This window comes from Myzus persicae, unplaced genomic scaffold, assembly GCF_001856785.1.
Source record: "Myzus persicae strain clone G006 unplaced genomic scaffold, MPER_G0061.0, whole genome shotgun sequence".
NCBI classification, from domain to species: Eukaryota; Metazoa; Arthropoda; class Insecta; order Hemiptera; family Aphididae; genus Myzus; species Myzus persicae.
This window is the reverse complement of record NW_019101058.1, coordinates 461,947-482,055: the sequence shown is the minus strand read 5'-3', so window position 1 is coordinate 482,055 and position 20,109 is coordinate 461,947. Positions and strand designations below refer to the sequence as shown.

The window sequence follows — 20,109 nt, the reverse complement described above, 5'->3', positions numbered from 1 at the left end:
ATACATACATGCATAATGCATATTAGGTATGTGTGTAAATAGGTTCCAGCAAGATCTGTAAAAGTTTGAATACTTTATATAGATCTCGGGTTCAACGGGTTCCCGACTCAGCCGTCATCCGTGACGACGACGTTTTATCATGTTCGCATTATTATACTCATACAGTCATACCTACGTTTTTTTCGATCTACAAAATATACAGTATTACCTACACTCTCTGTTCAATGTTTGTATTCCTCGAATCCTCAATAAAGGTGGACGATTCGCCTTGGTATAGGTAGTTGCTACTTAGGTATATATTTTAATCCAAAACATAGTATATAATAGTATATTACCAACTAAATAATCAGCTTGTGCCCACTAGATTATATACGTACGACCAGAAACGTCTGTAGTCCGTCTATATTATGTGCTCGCGTCCATCATAAAAAAGTTACTCCTACTGATGAGTCCCACCGTTTTAACCGTTTCACCACACAGAAAGCATTACATTCTATGTGGTCTCGCCGCCCTCTTTTCAGCAACCACAGCACGATGCCGTTTCACGAGAAACCTCCGCATCTGAACATAATACATACTAATATATTATAATACATATAGGTATTATTATACATTATATTTGTTATATGGTTATTAATTATTTCATTCATAGTATTTCATTATAAATTAAACTCGACAGTCGTGTGTCGTATACTCGTATTGTACTCGGGTGTGATATGTGTATATATACAAGCCGCATTTTATATAGACATAGTGTTTACGGTAAACTGCAGCAGTATAAATATTACATTATATGTTTTATTATTTATATTCGTCTGTACGCAACAAAGTAGAAGTACTGAAGAGTTTGTATACGAATTACGAATGAATACCTATAGAAGTATACTATAACCTATATACATTAATAAAACCTAATGTAATAGCTATCTATATTTTAAAACTTTATTATATAGGTACATAGGATGTGCGTAACCGCCGAATATTATGTAGGTAACTATGTAACATATAATAGTGTAGGTATATACTGCGGACGATAGTATACGATACATATTATAGTATGTAAATGTATAGTGGTGAAAAGTTTGGAAATATTTTATTCAGACAATTTGAAGTCATTACGAATCAACGGTCTTATCATTTAAATTTTTTGAGTTTCTTACTTCTTTTAATGGCAGCGTACATACATATTAATTAATATTCCGAAGCAGAATTTTTTTCCGAGTGTTTTAATGTATACAAATTGAATTTTAAACGAGTAATTAATACGTTATAAGTAGGTATAATAGGTATTTAAAGTGTTGATGAGCGCAGAGTACCTATAGTGGACATACATTTTGCACAGGTGCCACATAATCACTATATACATGCATATAATGATCAAAAAAATAGTAAAAAATAAAATGTTGTATTGTCATGACTTCTAATTATCTAAAAAAAGATATTTCTAAAAACGTTACATATGACTATTCGAAAATATTAGTGTTTGTACTGTTTACATTTAAAAGAGTCACCCTGTACCTATAACTGGCTTTAACACATATATACACAATATCACTCGCACACAAAAACGGATTAGGCGAGGTTATTATTTACTCAGCGTTTGAATAAACGTTTTTTTTTACAATAGTATAATATATAGATATTATGACACATTATACAAAGTATTATTTGGTGTCATTCGAGGCACTTTTTATTTCCATATAGTGTTACAGGTTTTATTATATGTTTTATTTTTTTGTAAAAATAAAACAATTCTACAGTGGACGACCTCCATCCTCCATGCTATAAACTTTGAGCTTGACGAAAAATAAGCATATTTTACGTACGAGAAAAAAATTATTCTGACAGTAATAATTAAGAATCTGAGTTCAATCCTTAGGTATACAGATAGTTGTATTCGAATTATTGGATATACTTGTTGTAAGCTGTAAGACGTGAGTGACGACCTGTTTTTTTTTTTTTTTTAATAAAGCTTGAAAAAATATTTAAATATTTGTTTTAAAATGAATTCTGATTAAGTTTCGTGGCCTTGGAAAATAAATCCTATTGTAGTATTATTTATTAGTATTCTGTTTAAAATATTTCATTAGCTTATTATTAGAAATAATATGAATTAGGTATACCAAGGTACTTATAATTATTGTTACTATACTTTCATTCATAAATAATGTTTTTTGTATACATTTAACCAGCGATTAATCACACGTTGTTTTAAACATATTTTTCACACTTAAAATAATACTAAGAAAATTGTAAAGTCCGTTCTAAATAAATATTTAATATTTTCAGTGTCCTTGGAGTTCTGGCTTATGGCGTCTTTAATTTTCGAGCCAAAAATGGGCATAATAAGTTACAATCAATACATTATAAGTGTGTGTATTATATATTATATGTATTTATATGTGTAGCTATAGCACTGAATTATATGTTTCACTTTCGTCTTCAGCTTTGTAATATTATAGTGTACACTGTACGGTTGAGAATGTCTTTAATTTGTAGAATAAAATAATCCCTAGCAGGTAGAGTTAGGAAAAATTCCCATTGATTTATATACAAATATACGAATATTATATTAAAATATAGTTCTAAACTTCTCATAAATTATGTAGTCTAAATATATAGGTATTTTATTTTTCACGGGTCATACAACTGTATAATATGTAATATATTCACATTACAAACTATAATTGGATTTAATCGAATTGAAAATGTCAATATAGATTACAATTTAGTACTAACATTAGTAATTGTATACCCGACTGATGCCAGTATGCCACTGCTATAGCCTATAATAAGTAAGTAGCAAGACGTTAATACGCTATATACTCTGCATACTTAACCTAACCGTGTAATATATTATATTAGTATATTATTGTAATAGCTTTATACTTTATAGTGTTAAAGGATACAAATTTAGTTCATTCGGACACGGCCTAATAATAAAGTTATTATACACGTGTATACAGAGTGATTATTGTAATCAGTAAACGTATATGTTTTTTGAAAATGTTATTTTTACATAACTTGAGGTCATTAAATAAATTTTAAATAAATTCGTAAACTAATTCATAATTCAACATTTTGAAAAAAATCTGTCATTGAAATTTTTTATTTCGTACTTTGTATGGGTATAACAGAATGTTTTTAAGCATTTTTGAATTTTTGAAATCGGGACGAGTGGTGTTTTAGACAGGGTATGAGCATATTTTTAAATCCACGTTCAACATAGTAAAATGGCCAGTACTTTAAAAAGTAGAAGCATGCCCAGGATAGGCCTGGTTAAAAAAATGACTTTCAAACAATTTTATTTTTTGATACTGACCTAGCGATGAATGTACCTATTAGTTTTACAATATTGTGTTTTTAAAATAAAAATGTTTTTTATCTGTCATCACCATTATAGAGCCTTACAATACCTTAATTTTCCACTTCGAGGGTAGTTTCTGCCGTTTTTGACTTCTGGTACCTAGCTAATTGGATCTAGTTAGTACCTGTTTAGGAGGGAGGAGATGGGTCAAAAATTTTATAAATCTGTAAAAACATAAAAATAATATTTCTGAAAAACGTTAATTATATTGACACAAAACTAATTTTCGGGGCAAATCAATTTTTTTGTGATTTAAAAATAAATAATCGTAGAAACGTGATATTTTCACCAAGTAGTATTTTCTAGATATGATATAATTTTCAAATTATGTTGGCTCTTTTTATGCTATAAAATATAAAAAGACATTAAACATTTTCAAGATATTTTATTTTTGGTTCTGATACCTCTTTGGTTCTTTGTATTATATAACATCATCGAATTACGTTAATGTGAATGCACGATTGTCAAATAATAACGAGTTTTAACCTAATCCATAAGTTTCTCCCATTCAGCAGAGAACATTGGAGACATCTTGATTGTGATTCTACGTCTCTACCAGATGATGACAGAATCCGAGTGGACCCGAGAAACATAATATTTGATGTCGTGTCAATTGTGAATTGAGGATGAACAATTCTATAGACTTGGTAATAAATCTGATACTTTGCCACAATTACATATGTACCAGAAACCAGTTTGGCATTTGTCTATTGTCTTTTATATCTCTGGATGAGGTGTGTCACACGATTCTAAATCATTTAGAGAAATGTCGATCTTTATGTCAAACAGAAGTGGTCACTAGTGGTCAAGCTGTCGAGGTTATAAAAGGTGTTCTTGCAAAGAAACACATATAGGATGCTAATATAAGTAATAACTATTAACTAATAGCCAATAGGTGTGACTGTGTAAGTACCTATATAAATCATCCATTATTGCATCTTGTGCAATTCAAAATGCCTCGAAAGCATAATATCAAGTGCATGATGTGTAAAATTAAATAAATCTTTTTTTTCTATCAATAATATGTTTGTGCATATTTTATTATGCTTTGAAGTAGGTAAATTCAATACAATTAATTTAGTTTCATAAGTATATAAACCATCAAAGATTAAATGGACGTGGTCATGGTCCATATTCATTACCTTATGTAGCTAAGTAGCTTATCCAATATTCGATGCTATAATCCCAAATGTAAGTATCGTTATAATATATCAATATCATTAGGCAGGTAATTCATAACTATATCGTAAAATATCATTTATGACATTATCCAAAAGAGTTTGCAAGTTACTGTAATAATTTTAGGTATATTATCCGGTAATGGTTAACATAAGCTAAGATTTTAATATTAATATTAATATAGCGGTCATTTAGCGGATAATGTTAATATTAGGCTAATGTTACATGAACTGTCTAATGTCAACATTATCCGAATGTTACCCTTTACCCAGTAATTGGCGTAACCAGTAACATAATATAGGTACCTAGTACCTACATTTGCATATGTAATATGTATATGTATAGCAATGTAGATACTGGTACCTATCATTGTCGAATGTCGCAATATACATTACAACTTAAAACTTTATAGTTATTAATTAGTTACACTTGATATCGGATATGTGTATTGTTTAATAAACCTTATTAATTCTTCTATGGAAAATATGATTTTCAGTTTATTGACATGACTGTCTGGTAGGTAAGAAATGAAACGATTATATTTAGACGCTGTAATACAACTTAAAACCGATTAAGTAGTTATAACTTATAAGTAAGTCTTAAGTACCAATATAGGTTTTAAGTTATTAACTGTAGTCTGTATTAACAAATACATAATCCACGAGAATTACAAATTATAATTAGCTATATGTATTCAAAATCGAGCTCGTATTTTAGAAATTATTTTTTTTAAATCTGAATTGAACAATTAAATAATAATTTATTATAAAACTGTATGGATATGAAATTAAACAATTTTGACAAGTTAGAGCGTTAATCTTTATAATTTGATACTTTACTTATGTATACTTTACTCTCAATTTATGATTAATAAATTATAATACTTATATGACTTTTTATAAAACGCTAATTAGTAAAATTTACTGTCCATAAAACCATCATCATATTTTTAACCACACTTCTTGAGTCTTGATACTGTCCTACAAGTATGTATGGAATGGGAATGAATTGTTTTCAAAAACGGGAACAAAATGAATTATAGCCACAAAAATTACTATTGAATATATTATTTAGTATATTCAAGTCTTACGTTACATAAAACAGTATGTATAGAAAAAAAATAATGATAAGGTTTACTGCAGTTTATTTTATCAATGTTTTCAATTAATTTCGAAGTAAATACTAAATACTAATACAATAGATCATCACATAAAAACCGATAATTATTTTTATAATAAAACACATTCTATGACCTACATTTATACGATTTATTTTTGAATCATTGTCCATTGATGGTTAGTTTTCATACGTTAGTTTCAATGAAAAAAAATACTTGATTTTATGGCAAGCAGTTGTTTTATGCAATTATCTATAATAAACAAACATTACAAACAACTTTTTTGTGTACTAATAAGGTTAACAATAATCTAGTGTATAATTATATTTCATTCAAAGTGCTTCTATAAACATGTTATAGTTAATTTTTATTTAATTGTTTAAGTTTTTTATCTTAATATACTTTAAAGTTTGAAGAATTGTCAAAAAATGAAGATTGAAAAAACTCGATTTTATTACCTATTAATTAGAGTAAAATAGTCAACCCAAATTATGTCGTGATGAGTACCTTTTTTTGAAGTGCCTGAAATATATATTATGTAATTTTTTTTACACGTAGTTTTTTTTTATCTAACCCCCTCCCCCCGAAAAAAAATATTAATTAATTAAATTACCATAGTAATATGTGCGCAATACTATTATTTATCACAATAATTAATATTGTAGGTACTTATAGATTACATTTATATAATAATAATAATAATAATAATAATAATAATATCCCATCGAAGTGTTAAATAATTTTAAAAATAATAACAATTAACTGGTTTGAAAAATGATTTTGATACAAACTTTAGTAAAAATAAATACAACTTTTAATATGTATATGTAAAGATATATCTTTAAAATAGTAAAACACAAATATTCTTATAAACTACATACCTACATATACATCGTGACCATATTTTCAGTTTTAATTTTTTATAAGGTTTTCAAAATGAAAGAATGAATGAAATTTGAAGATTTTCTGGTATTTAGCAATCTGGCGGTGACCCCTAGTTTATTTGGATGGGCTCAATGAAAACGACGAATAGTCGGCGATACAGTTATCGATTTACATTGCAGACGAAGAGATCGATTTTCAAAGAACATTTTTATATACCCAACACAGTAACACCTCATTGTCTCAAGTTGAACAATCCAATTAGATGTGAGTTCAGAGCCCACATGAATGTGTTTCAAGAGTTTTGGGCTCCAAAAACTGACGGAAGAAGTAAAGAACTGCTTTTAAGTTTCAATGTGTCAATTGAATGTGTCAATCGGGCAAAGTATTTGAGAGAATCACTATTATTTAATATGTTAAAACATACTGTATATACTTTATATAAACCATATATATTTATATACATATACATAGTATTTACTAGTTTACTACTACTATACTGAATTTTTAAGTTATTTGGCAGAGCAGAACATTTTTTTATCTACAATTCTTGAAAAAAAATGTTTAAAAGTAATTTAACATGTGTATGCATTTCATAACTCAAATATAGTCTAAATATTGAATAACTCTATCATGAATAAAAAATGCTAATACAGAGAAATATTTGGCAAAAACTTCTAATATTTAATGCTATTTATCAAACTGTGATTTGAGGTTGGGTACTTGGGTACTATAATAGCAGTGTAAATAATTTACTTTCTCTACACTAAATTTATAGGATGGCGCCACTAGGAGATAACACATGCAGATATGATGCGATATCCAAAATAGTATTTAGCACCAAGTAATTCAATAGTTGTAACTTTAAAAATGTTTATCAACCATATTATTTAGTTGAAAATATACCTAAATAATTAGCTAAAAATTACACTGTTGAAAATTAGTTTGTGTATAGGTAGTAGGTACGTATTGAAATTTGCAGCATACCTACCTAACTACTTGTAATATGTCAAAAACCGGGGTGAAGGCCCTGTTTGCCCTGCAAATCTTGAGATGGCCTTGAACACCATAACTAATTATTCGGTACCATTATCTGTTTATACCAAATAAAAAAAAACTAGTAGGTATTTATAGCTTCTACAGCTCCCAAACAGTCAACAGTATTAACGCATGACGCGTTGTCTCCGACTCACAAAGTTACAAATGTAAATCATAACAATTTGGCTCTCAGCAGGACAGTTTTCTAGTTTTCAATTTTGTGTTGTACTGTTGTTTGTTTCAACATTCGAGTGGACTGACCTATTGGCTATTGTCAAACTTAAAGGTGAGAACATTATGAGTGTTTGTACCTACTTTGGTCGGTTTTTTATGATAGGTATGAGCATTTTTAAACTGTAATATTTTAATATTTTCATTCCACGGATCACTTCGAAGTAAAAATATCGTAAGAAAACAAAATTCAAACAGTGATAATGTTCTTGCCTTTAGGTTTGATTGTAGGTAGCAATAGCGCGCTTTTGATTACTCGATACTAGTACGCACTGTTAGATATTTAGATTAATGCATTTTTATAAAGACATCACTGCATTGGTAAATTGTACATTTTAGGGAATTTTAAGGTACCATCATAGATTATGTAAAATAGGCACTTTGAAGTTTTTTAAATTTGTTCTTGTCATAACAATAATAATAAAATATATATTTGTAATATAATATGTAGTTGTGTTTTAAATTACATCCAATATTCAAATAACCTTAGTCTCTAATCCAAAATAAAAGAAACACATTTTTTCCGAAATAAAAAAGTACACAAACTCTTGTTATTATTATCATTTAAATGATATCACGGCCATAATTAATATAACATTTCTTTATTACGAGCTGTAATGGTGTACATTACTATAAATTTTGTTATTGCGCACATTCCGTATTTGCTACTGTTCACTATTTTAGGCCTCGGACCTCAAGGTGTACTTAATACATCACAATCGAATTGCCTTTTGGCATTCAATAAATTAGTATACATGTAATAGTATTGTATATATTATAAAACGGCCACCAGACACATTATATTCATACAGGTACATACTACATAATACGATATCTATATGTCTGTGAATTTAGATGATAAAATGAAAATTGTCTTTTAGTATTTTAAAAAAATAATTGTAATTTCGGCTTTCAATTTAAAAATGTTGACTACTGCGTTCTGTACGTCTACGATTAAAAATTAGAACACGGGTTTTTTTTCTTTTTTTCAATTTTAGTTTACAATGATGAATTCATACTTTAATTATATGCTTATCGCTTACGCTTAGGTTCTACGAAAATGGAAATGTTCCATGTGTTTTTTCTTCGGAAAAGAGAAAGCATTTTTAATATAATAGGTAGGTACTCTAATTTATTATGGCACTGAGAAATTAAGCTAAGAATAATTTATTCATTTCGATCATTTTAATACATAGGTATTTAATGATACGGTCGTAATACATCTATACAATATTATGGGTACTTATATGCCGGTATATGCCTTACAGTTGTAGTTACTTCTAGTCAGGGTAATATAATGTTTTCCTTAACATAAATGTATATATTACGTCCGTAATAAAATGTCATCAATAATAAAATTTGTTGTTGGACCATGAGTCATGACTCATGACCATGAAATCACTCAATAACAGGTTATGACCTATTGAAATTACGGTAGATTGGTAGACAAGTATGGACGTGTGGTATGCATAGGAAAGTATTGGTTATCGTGAGACGAAGATCACAGCTCTTCTCGGAGTAAATACTATATAGGTACATTTATGTTGTAATAACATGTTACACGTACCAATGTTTATGTATTACCGACTCTTGAAATCAATTCAGTGTTGGGTAAGTTACTTTTTAAAAGTAACTAAGTTACGTTACAAGTTACAAAATAAAATATTTAACTAGATTACTTGATAGTTACTCGAGTACAAAAGTAATGTATCACTTTACATTTTTTACTCAAAAGTAAATAGTTACATTGACGTTACTCTTGGCTTATTTAAGTTTCATAAAAAAAAAGTCTTTTTTAAATCAATCTTTTTTTATATTTATTTTATATAATAATGTATTTTCAAAATTTTGATCAGTTATTCTTGCTCGTTTTTTCGTACAAATGTCTCCAGCTACACTAAAGAGCCTTTCAACAAAAGCTGAAGAAGGGAGTGACGTATTAAACTTTACAAACATTTGTTTCATCATAGGTAAACTATTTAAAATTTTTAAATCGCCTGTATAAACTGTATTATAATAGCGCTCCACTTTACCATAGGGTTGATCAGAAACTAGGTTAAAATCAGTTAAATTGAAAATAATATTAACACAAAATCGTATCTTTATAAAATTATATTAGATTAAACTGTGAAAATTTTGTAATTACATAAATACCTACTTAAATTATTAATATAATTACATTTTCTGATGCGGATACGAGGTGAAGGACTGTCCCGTGAAATAGCACCACGATAGTATCCCAGCCCTGAAAAAAATTTAATTTATAATGTAATGCGTTCTTTTGCTAAGTTACTTCTAAATAATTAACGTAGTTACTCTTGCGTTACCCAAAAATAATAATAACAAAGTTACCATAACGTTACTGAAAAATGTAACTACGTTACAGTAACGAGTAACGCACGTTACGTTACTACCCAACACTGTATTTCTAACTATAACCACTAGTAGTTAAAGTCAATGATGCAACTAAGTAATTTTAATTTTTTAGGCATTGCAATAAAATGTAATGAGGGCTTTTGAATTGAATTTAGGATTCTTAAAAATTAATATTCGACTAAAAATGTGGGGTAAATAATAAATACATTTATTACAAATAGCAAATGAATGAAATTATTATTTATAGACATTAACATGACACAAAATTATATAAATAAAAAATATCATTCTGAAGATTCTTCTGAAGATTCTTCTTCGTCGTCATCAGAATCTAAACTACTCTCGGAGCTTGAAATTTGTAATTTTTCCAATTTAGACTCAATACTATTGCTGTTATCATTTTGGGCAAGTTCCAATTTAAAAAGCGCTATATCTTCTTCTACAGTCATTGCAGCCACTTCCAATTCTTCTAAATCTAACTGTAAATGTCCTTTGTTGATTTTATTTTCATCAAAGAGTTTAACAATGGTATCAAAATGTGTACTTTTTAATTGCTGAATCCATATACAATAGTCTTTAATGTACAATTGATTCAATACATATCTGGGTTCGCTTGAGTTAAATAACTTGTATATATCCAACAAACACGTAAGTAAACAAACACATCCATTTTCAAATACTCTACGTACGTCAGAGAGCACTAAAATGCTTAAATGCCATTGCCTGTACAGAGGGTAACACAAACTTCGTCTGATACACGATTCCACTGTCTCATCAAATGTTTCAAAACTACGAAACCAAGAAAGTGTAGATGAGAGTTTATTGATTATCCAAGGTGATTCAGAATTTTCTTCACCAAAGTTTGTTCGAATACAATAACAATATGCATACATGATATCTACTAACGACAGTAAGGCTGATTTTTTATCATCTTTACTCAATAAGTATTCTTTATTACCAAATGATTTTAAAATATCTGTATGAGAATCGTTTAAGGTACATGTTGTATCAAACCAAAATGGTTTAAAGTTTAATATATCTTTAAGTTCATCGGGTTCAGTCATCAAATCTGCTAAGTAATGATCATCAGAAAATTCTGAAATTTCTGATGCAATTTGCAGCGATTTTCTTTTTCCAAGATTTAAATTGTCAGGATCTTTAATTTCAATAATTTCAAAGAATTCATCAGAAAAGTTATTAAATCCATTTTGAGTTTGATTAGCAAATCCATATTTCATACAGTTAATATTGTCGTCCGATACAGGATTTTGTAAAAAGTTACAATCTATAACACTGTCATCATCATCATGATAATTTTCATTAAGAACTTCAATAGACGGATTAATTGTTTGAGTATTTTTTTTTGGTGCTAGAAATTTGTTTATAAGATTTAAATCTGGGAAGTGTTCTCCTGGATTTACTTTATTTAATGTAAAAGTAAAAACATATGAATTCCAGTCATAAGACCCAGATGAAGAATCAGTTTCTTCCACTTCTCCAGGTAGATTGAGACGTAAATAATATGGTGAGGAATGAAATGTGATTTGAGTACCATTAACATCAACTTCTGTATCATTGACATTAGCAAATCTAGCTTTGATTTTTATAATTAAATAATCATCAGTTTGATCCAATTCAAAATTTGGAGTTAACATTGTATAAACTGAAAAAGTAAACAATAATTAATTTAAAATTATACTCAGGAAACATTGATATAAGTTCACTTAGAAATCGCAAATAAATTGATTTATATTTTTGGATCATAACATTGTAATTGTTATAGGTATACACATTATTTATAAATACAATAAAAATCCAAACTCCGCTCAGAATTATTGTCCTAATACAATGATTTATCATAGCTGCTGCCTTAGTGACCCACCTAAATCTATGTTCCATTTTATTGTATTGTTATTTAATTAATTTAAAAATAGATGTAAGACAAGGTTATAAATTAAACAATTAAACAATTAAGTAGCAATAAAATGTTCACTTTTTTTATTCATTAGGTACAATAATAGGTTACCTTTACCTAAGGTAACCATGAAAACAATTGTAATAAAAACATAAATTTAATTACTTTCTGTGATAATAAATAAGATAATTTGAATTAATATTATTCGTGTTTTGTAATATTCAAACTTCAACAACAGGTAGGTACCATACCATACCTACTTAATATTTTTGTGAATACTTGACAAATTGTTATACCTAACTAGTAATTTGGGTAATATTATTCCTGACAAATAAGTTTACATTTTTGTGTAAGTATCATAATTAATAAGCATTATACATATTTAAAAAAAATAATGTATGTAATTTTAGAACTAAACATATTAATTCGGTTTTTATCCCATGCATTTTTATTGAATTATTTAAAAATAATCTAGGACGTTCCCCCCTTAATCATTGAAGGTTTCCCACCCTAGCTGGACAATTTATCCTCGGATAAAAAATTAAACAATAATATACCAATAGATGGGCCTAACCATATAAATTTCAAATGATTTAATTAATATTTAAATAGAATTCAAAATAGTCATAATAACACTATTGCCAAAACAAAATGCACTAATATAAATATTCAAAATATTAAACAATATAAAAATAACAAATGCAAATAAATAAATGTACTGTTTACAAGATTTTTTTAAATAATTATATTAATTGTTAAAGATGCCGATATGATGATCGTATATTTTGGATAAAACCAAAAAACCTAAAAAAATTAATATTGTAAAGGGGGCCAGGGAGGAAATGTCCGGTATCTCTAAAATCCACAGGGAGGAAACGTCCAAATACCATTTTAAATAACTATAGACATAATTTAATGCTAGAGTAATTTAATATAAATATGTACTATAGATGGACAAAGATAATATAGTGTTATAGTAATGTATCAATTTTATTGATTGAAAGATGTCCATAATTTTGGATTTTTTAAATTAAAAAAAATTGGGTCAAAATTGTGTACAGACATTGCCCGCCCAAACTCATTGGTGGACAACATTTTTTTTAAAAATATTATTTTACAATTTTACAATACATATTTCTAAATATAAAAATGTTGCCTTATACACATTTTAAGCTGTAAGGAAAATGTTTTGATTATAGTAATAAATAAATTGTAATATTTAAAAACAACTTAAAAAATGGGATTTCCTGTTATGAATTGTTTATTATTTTTAGCTAGGCTTTCTGTATTTCATGTAAGCCGTATGGTTAACCCGTTACTACAATATTTTAAATAGTAAAGAATATTAAGCTATTCCTCCGTGGGTTACCTGGTTAATTTAAATTTGGTAAGGTAATACTTATTAATGACTAATAATCCAGACAATATTATTTAATTTAGTGAATAACTTTAGAGGAGTATAATATTTTCTAAACGAGAATTTTTAAATATTAACAAATAACAATTTATAGTATTTTTTTTGAAATTCACCAAGGGAAAAACATTTTTACGATACAAATAAAACTATTTTAACTATAATTTCAACATATTATATTTTGGAAATTAGAAATTTATTTTTAATGGTCAATAACTTATAAGATTTTGTTTACAATATTAAGAAGTGTATTGTGTGACAAATTATGTATTTTCTTCAGTTGTAACTAAAAATTAGAACTATAGTTAATATGTATCTACAGTTGAAAAATAAAATAAAATATATATTATAAATTTTACCATAATACTTATGTGTTGATTATGTTTACTGGAAAAAAAATAAAGAAAAAAAGTCAAATTCTTATAAGTTATTCATACATTTGTTACTTGTTTTAAGATTTTACGAATCTATATACGCTGTTTGAGTTAAGAGAAGTAGTCGGCAGCTGACTTATGCGTAAGAGCATTGCAATACTATACGGCAGTTATACAGATGAGTGACTGGGTGGGGGTGACAAATAGATGTTTCTTAACTTGAACAGAGTAAAGACAAGGCAATGACAGTATCTAATTTATAAATAATTTAAAATATAAATTGCAGTAGTTAGGTTATATTTAATAATTGTATTACCTATTATTGTAAAATTACAACATATAAGTAGGAATACAAAAGTTTCACTATACAACCAATGAAAATAATTTAAACAACAAATTAATGATTCAAATTTCAAAGGCTATAAACAAATTACCTAACCACGTATGTGTTATTTTTTTAAATTTTGCACTCATCAACCAATACATAATATTAGTTTAGTACAACTTACATTTAGTTTGTATACAATGTAATTTAATCTGTTAAAATACTTACAACTGTTAGTATTTGATTGAATAAAACGTGAACAACTAAATAAATAAAATGTAATTTTGGGGGACGAGGTGACCGAGTGGTCTGACTCTTCCGCTGCGACTCAGCCGGTCGCGGTTCGATCCTCGGCCACCGGGGGCGGCATTTTTCTCCGGACAAGTCGCGGTGACCGGAGAGCAAGTGCTGCCATCCCCCACCCCCGGGGCATGGCAGAAACCTACGGGTGCCCCATTCGAAATTCTGCCAAAACAAACACACACGTGTTCCCCCCTACCGTACCAAAAAACATACAAAACCATCAATACAAAAAACCTACAGTACCTACTAATAGCTAATGTCCACAGTTGCCGGGCTCAGGATCAATTAAAAAAAAAAAAAAAAATGTAATTTGGTGTATATAAGGAATATTTCTTAATACACTGTATTTATTGTAACCATGAATCTGACATTACAACTTTAACATCAAACAAGTAAAAGTAAACTACAAAATTTTAAATTTCCCAACTACCATTCACACACAGAAAATGGAAGTTATCATTCTAATTATCAGCGTGTTTTGTCTAATCTTTAATCACATGTTTTCGTTATCAATATGTTTGGTTTGATTGGGATTTCCAAAGCGAATACGAATCATGATTCATATTATGCAATCTTGATTCAGTTAAAATACAATACTTAACTGTTACTGTCAAATTAAATTTAAATATAACTAAATTGTGGTATAGATGAAATTGTCGTATAATCACAATACTTTTAAATTGTGAAATTATTAGTTTTAGAATAATTAATATATTTTCATTTTCGTGGGTATTTGTATTTTATGTTCTCACAAGGAAATTATTTTCCAAAGACATTATAACCATTTTTGTAGGCGTGTTGATGTTTTTTTTTTATCAATAGAACAAAATATTCTCAGCTATGCAAAATTTGTATTCAGATCTCAGATTTTTCCATTACAAATTTTGTTTTGATTTAAAATTTCACTTAAATAGTTATCGCTACTGAAGCTTTAGTTTTATAAAGTATTCAAACAGTGCAATTCATCTCGATGATTTCACGAATGCAGGTCAAGAAAGGGCCATTTTATGTAAGTGGCTAATTTTTTTCTTAGACACCCAAAACAACCTATTCAAGAAGTACTTTTTGACTACATATTTCTTTTGTTTCTTGTGAACTTGTAATATTAATACAATGTTTTGATTTAAAATAATACAAAATATAATTATTGTTTGATTTCCTTATGTTGTTATTACTACTGTTTCTTGTATACAATAACTTATTGACTTGACCCAATTTGAATGTGAATTAATTTATCATTTAAATTTATATAATGTACTATGAAACTATGATTTTATTTGAAATATTACACTTTCATTGTATACTTTATCAATAGGTAGTTGAATAAATTGAGTAAATTATAGCCATACTTTCTAATAATTACCTCCTTAGTCCATTGTTTTGAACAATAATATAATATAAAGTAAATAGGTTTTTTAAATTCATATACAATTTGGAATATGTTGTTGAATTGCTATTAACCCCATAAAGTTATGTTTATTAAAAATGTGTAGAGTATTTGAATATGATAATAAGTAGAAAGGAACAAAAGCTTTCTTCAATTAATATTTTAGCCAGAAATGTATTTCCTCATTAAATTAACTTGTATATTTTAGAGAAAATAACTATGTGATGAACTTATGTTTCACATTGTTACCTTGTGTCTGGTCATATGATGGGATGACGAAAAGGATTTGGCCAGACGACAGAATGGGTGCCGGGGTTTCTTCCAATGAATATCCAAATGTGGAGGTTCAAAATTATCCAGGAGTTATTATAAAGTAAGTATAAATATTTTTTTTTTAAATATTTTTGTTCTTAGTTCTTACTTTAATTTTATATTTACCTATATCTTTAGGGAGAGACGTAAGATGCGTATGTCTGGTTTTGCTACTTTGCGAAAGAAGCTTATTAAGCGTCGTCGGTATTCCAAAGTGTGTAATCATGGTCGTATCATAAGAGAGTTGATATCCGATTGGTCACCAGCTGAAGTTACTGCTTTACTTGAAGAATATGAAGCATTGGCTGCCCTTAAAGACTTGTCTGTACAAGCAGAATTAGCAAGGCCTCCAGCTGCTACATTTAAACAAGATTTGTCTACTTTATATGACCATAAGTATTGTACAGACGTCGATCTCATTTTTCGTGGTGTTTGTTTCCCAGTACATAGAGCAATACTGTCAGCTAGATGTCCATATTTCCGTGAATTGCTTTTAGGATGTCCTGGTTACGGGGCGCGTATTTGTTTAGATTTGAGGACACCTGGTGTGGATATAGAAATGTTTTCAGCATTATTACGTTTTTTATACACTGGCGATATAGCTCCAAGAGATGGAGATATAGACTTAGCATTATTGAGGAGGCTTGGTGATGAACTTGGTACACCAAATGTGTTAGAAAATGATTTAAGATACCTGTTGGAAACCGGTGACTATGCAGATGCTGCACTTGTGTTTATTCCAGAAGGATATTCAGATCGAAGGCCAGAATCTACTGGATCTGAATATGGTTTTCAACCTAAACTGGAATTGCCTTGCCATAAATCTATTCTTAGTGCTAGGTCACCATTTTTTAGAAATCTTATTCAACGAAGGACTAAATCTGGCGAAGAACATACTGAAAGAGCTTTACACATTCCTACAAGGTTTGAACAACTATTTTTATACCTATTTATCAACAACTATTTGTTATTAATATATTATTTATTTTTCAAATATTTTAGGATAGTGCTAGATGAATCAGTTATTCCAAAACGATATGCAAGAGTCCTATTACATGCAATTTATTTAGATACAGTTGATTTGTCTCTCATACTAAGGGGTTCTGGGTGTGGTTCTTCTGCTGGCAGTTTAAGTGAAGTAAATATAGTACACTGTTATACACTATTATGTGCCTAAAAATACTTAAGACTATATTTTGTTTTAGGTTGAAGCTTTAACTAATACCGGACGTGTTAGGCCAAGTCCTTTAGACGAAGCTATGGAATTGTATCAGATTGGTCGTTTCTTAGAATTAGAAATAGTATCCCAGGGTTGTGAGGATCTTATCCTAGAATGGCTTTCTCTAGAGTCACTTCCAGGAGTACTTAGGTAATTTTATTTAAATATTATGATGTTGATATATTCATTTTATTATTTAATAATATTAAAAATTATTAATAGGTGGGGAAGTTTGCCACATGGTTCAGCATGGGTTCATCGTCAAGCTAAACATTTTTTACGTGAAGAATTTTCTCAAGTGGCTAATAGTCCTGTTTTGTACCAACTTGACAAAGCTCATCTAATAGACTGTTTAAAGAGTAATTTCTTGCAAACAAGTGAGCTTGAAGTTTTACAGGCAGTTCTCAAATGGGGTGAACATGAATTGATTAGACGCATGGAAGATAGAGGTATTAAATATCAAGTGTTTAAACTTTGTAATTGATTTATAATTTATTCAATTGATTTCAGAACCAAATTTAGTTAGTCAAACAACACATTCTGTTAGCCGAAAAGGTGTAAAGAAACGAGATTTAAGTGATGTAGAACTTCGTGAAATATTATCTGAACTCTTACCTTTGGTTCGTATGGATCATGTTATCCCCACAGAACATGAGACTTTGACCCAAGCAATAAGAAGAGGTTTAGTGAGTTCACCTCCAAGCCATATGATTGGTAATGATTCACCAATATTGTCTCATCATATGTCCAGAATCAATGCTTGGATTAGACATCCATCTGGGCTTTATGTGCGACCTAGATTATTTATTCCATACTATGATGAAATTAAAGTAAGTTAATAATAGAACGGAGATTTAGTTTGCCAATTGACAATTTTAGGTATTGTTCATTATTAACTTTAAAGACATAAATAAAGAAAGCTATTTGTATCAAACTATATTATTCGGCAAATTTATTATAAATAATAAAAAATACTGACTTATTTATTGGGTAGTACTTAAAAATTTGATAAGACTAAACCTCAGGTTAGGTCATGTAACTTGGATATTTTTATACTTAACATGATTTATTTTTGTTTTTGCAATTCAAATTAAAATAAACGGTTCTATTCTATAAACTTCTTACTTGAACTCAAACTAATTTGAAATGTTAATTATATTACATTGAAAATTTGAGACTTTTTAAAATTTAAATTAATTCAAATGTCTTTGATGACAAGTAATATAATTATATTACTCGTCATCAATGTAATTTGATATTTATATTAATATGTTATATTTAATTAAAGTTTATTTTAATAGAATTTGTCATTTAAAATTTAAATGGATTTTTGGTTTGGTTTAGTCATTATTTGAAGATCAGATGTTAAGAGAGGATGAGGAGCTAGTACGGCGAACAAGATATATGCCTGATGGTATACCTGACACTCTGTATATGATTGAAGAAAAACCTACTCCATCATCATATGGTCTTTCATCTCTTGATGTTCTAACAGCTTCAATACCAAGTAAAATAATAATATATTATTTTAAATCTCTCAGTTGTTTTTAATAACAATAATTTGTATCCAGCACCAGATGTATCAACCATGAACGCTATGGTTAAACGTGACCAGAAACTGAGGTCTGCCCCTGGTTGCCAACGAGCAATATCACTGCCTTTATCTAGTCGACAAGAAATCAATCATCAAATAAGACTAAGAGTTGTTCGAGAGTTCAATTTGCCAGACCCTGTTGCTTATCTTTTAGAAGTACTATCAATAATTCAATCAAATTTTTATATTCAACATTTTTTTAACACAATATGTTTAATAATTAGAAAGCTGCTAGTTCTGTATGCTACTGTGGTGGAGGTCCTGACGATAAACCAAAAGAAAGTACAAGGTCTCGGAGTAGTCGCACAAGAAAAGAAAAACGAAAAGGTTTAGGAACTAGCACCTTACCATCCATGTACGCACAGCAGAAATTGAGAAAACAACATAGACCTTATGTTTTAAATGATATGGCGTCATCTTTACGATACACAAATAATATTAGAGTAAGTAAATTATGACTTTTGAAATCTTTCTTATTTCTACTTATTTTTGGCAATCAAATTTATTAGTATGAAGATGATGATTTTGATCGAGGAGAGCAAGTAATCATGCCTGATGTTGCAGCCGTGTCACTTTCTTTGGACCAGTTAAACATATGTCCAATTCTTGGCCCCGAAGTTGAGTTGAGATTAGACTTGGGTGATAGTTCGCCCAATCAGTCGCCATATAAAACACCTCCTCCTCCTAAACATTTCATTTAGATTATACTAAATGTAATTTTATCTGTAAGATTCCTTGTTATAGCTTGTAGAGTTAATTTTAATTTTACTGCAAGCTAATAATGAAGGGAGGGGAGCAAACAATTTCAAACCAATTGTATTATAGTATTAGTTTTACAGAGGAATTGAGACATTTTCTGTTAACATTATCTTTGATCATAAATAGTATGAGCTTTTTTATAATCAATGCCTTTTTCTTCATTCGGAGTGCAATACTAATTGAGTAACAGTTGTTTAACATGGATAATTGTTAGTCAATAATTTGATAATATCTCATTAAGTTTCATATGTATACATTTCATTAGCTGCTGATTCTCAAATTTTACCAAGCTCAAATATATAATTATTTTCTTCTCA

General features: G+C 28.7%; 2 protein-coding genes across 5 annotated transcripts; one reads left to right on the top strand and one right to left on the bottom strand.

Annotated features, from left to right (window-relative positions):
• Positions 1-10,408: 10,408 nt before the first annotated feature.
• Positions 10,409-14,984, bottom strand: LOC111027553 (protein SHQ1 homolog). 3 transcript variants are annotated; one of them, XM_022305957.1, is made up of 2 exons: positions 14,765-14,984; positions 10,409-11,853 (listed from the first exon to the last, which is right to left on the bottom strand). In XM_022305957.1, exon 2 carries the CDS (start codon positions 11,843-11,845, stop codon positions 10,475-10,477), a length of 1,371 nt encoding a protein of 456 aa, XP_022161649.1. In that variant the 5' UTR covers positions 11,846-11,853; positions 14,765-14,984; the 3' UTR covers positions 10,409-10,474. The 3 variants fall into 3 exon arrangements, with proteins under 3 accessions (XP_022161649.1, XP_022161648.1, XP_022161647.1); XM_022305956.1 differs by having other exon boundaries at positions 14,769-14,984; XM_022305955.1 differs by lacking the exon at positions 14,765-14,984 and adding an exon at positions 14,447-14,547.
• Positions 14,985-15,334: 350 nt separating this feature from the next.
• LOC111027544 (BTB/POZ domain-containing protein 7) lies at positions 15,335-20,013 on the top strand. Of its 2 annotated transcripts, XM_022305941.1 has the most exons (11): positions 15,335-15,530; positions 16,117-16,281; positions 16,359-17,144; positions 17,223-17,358; positions 17,426-17,589; positions 17,662-17,888; positions 17,950-18,269; positions 18,784-18,946; positions 19,011-19,189; positions 19,258-19,476; positions 19,543-19,734. In XM_022305941.1, exons 2-11 carry the CDS (start codon positions 16,133-16,135, stop codon positions 19,732-19,734), a joined length of 2,535 nt encoding a protein of 844 aa, XP_022161633.1. In that variant the 5' UTR covers positions 15,335-15,530; positions 16,117-16,132. The 2 variants fall into 2 exon arrangements, with proteins under 2 accessions (XP_022161633.1, XP_022161634.1); XM_022305942.1 differs by lacking the exon at positions 15,335-15,530 and having other exon boundaries at positions 16,133-16,281; positions 19,543-20,013.
• Positions 20,014-20,109: the final 96 nt, after the last annotated feature.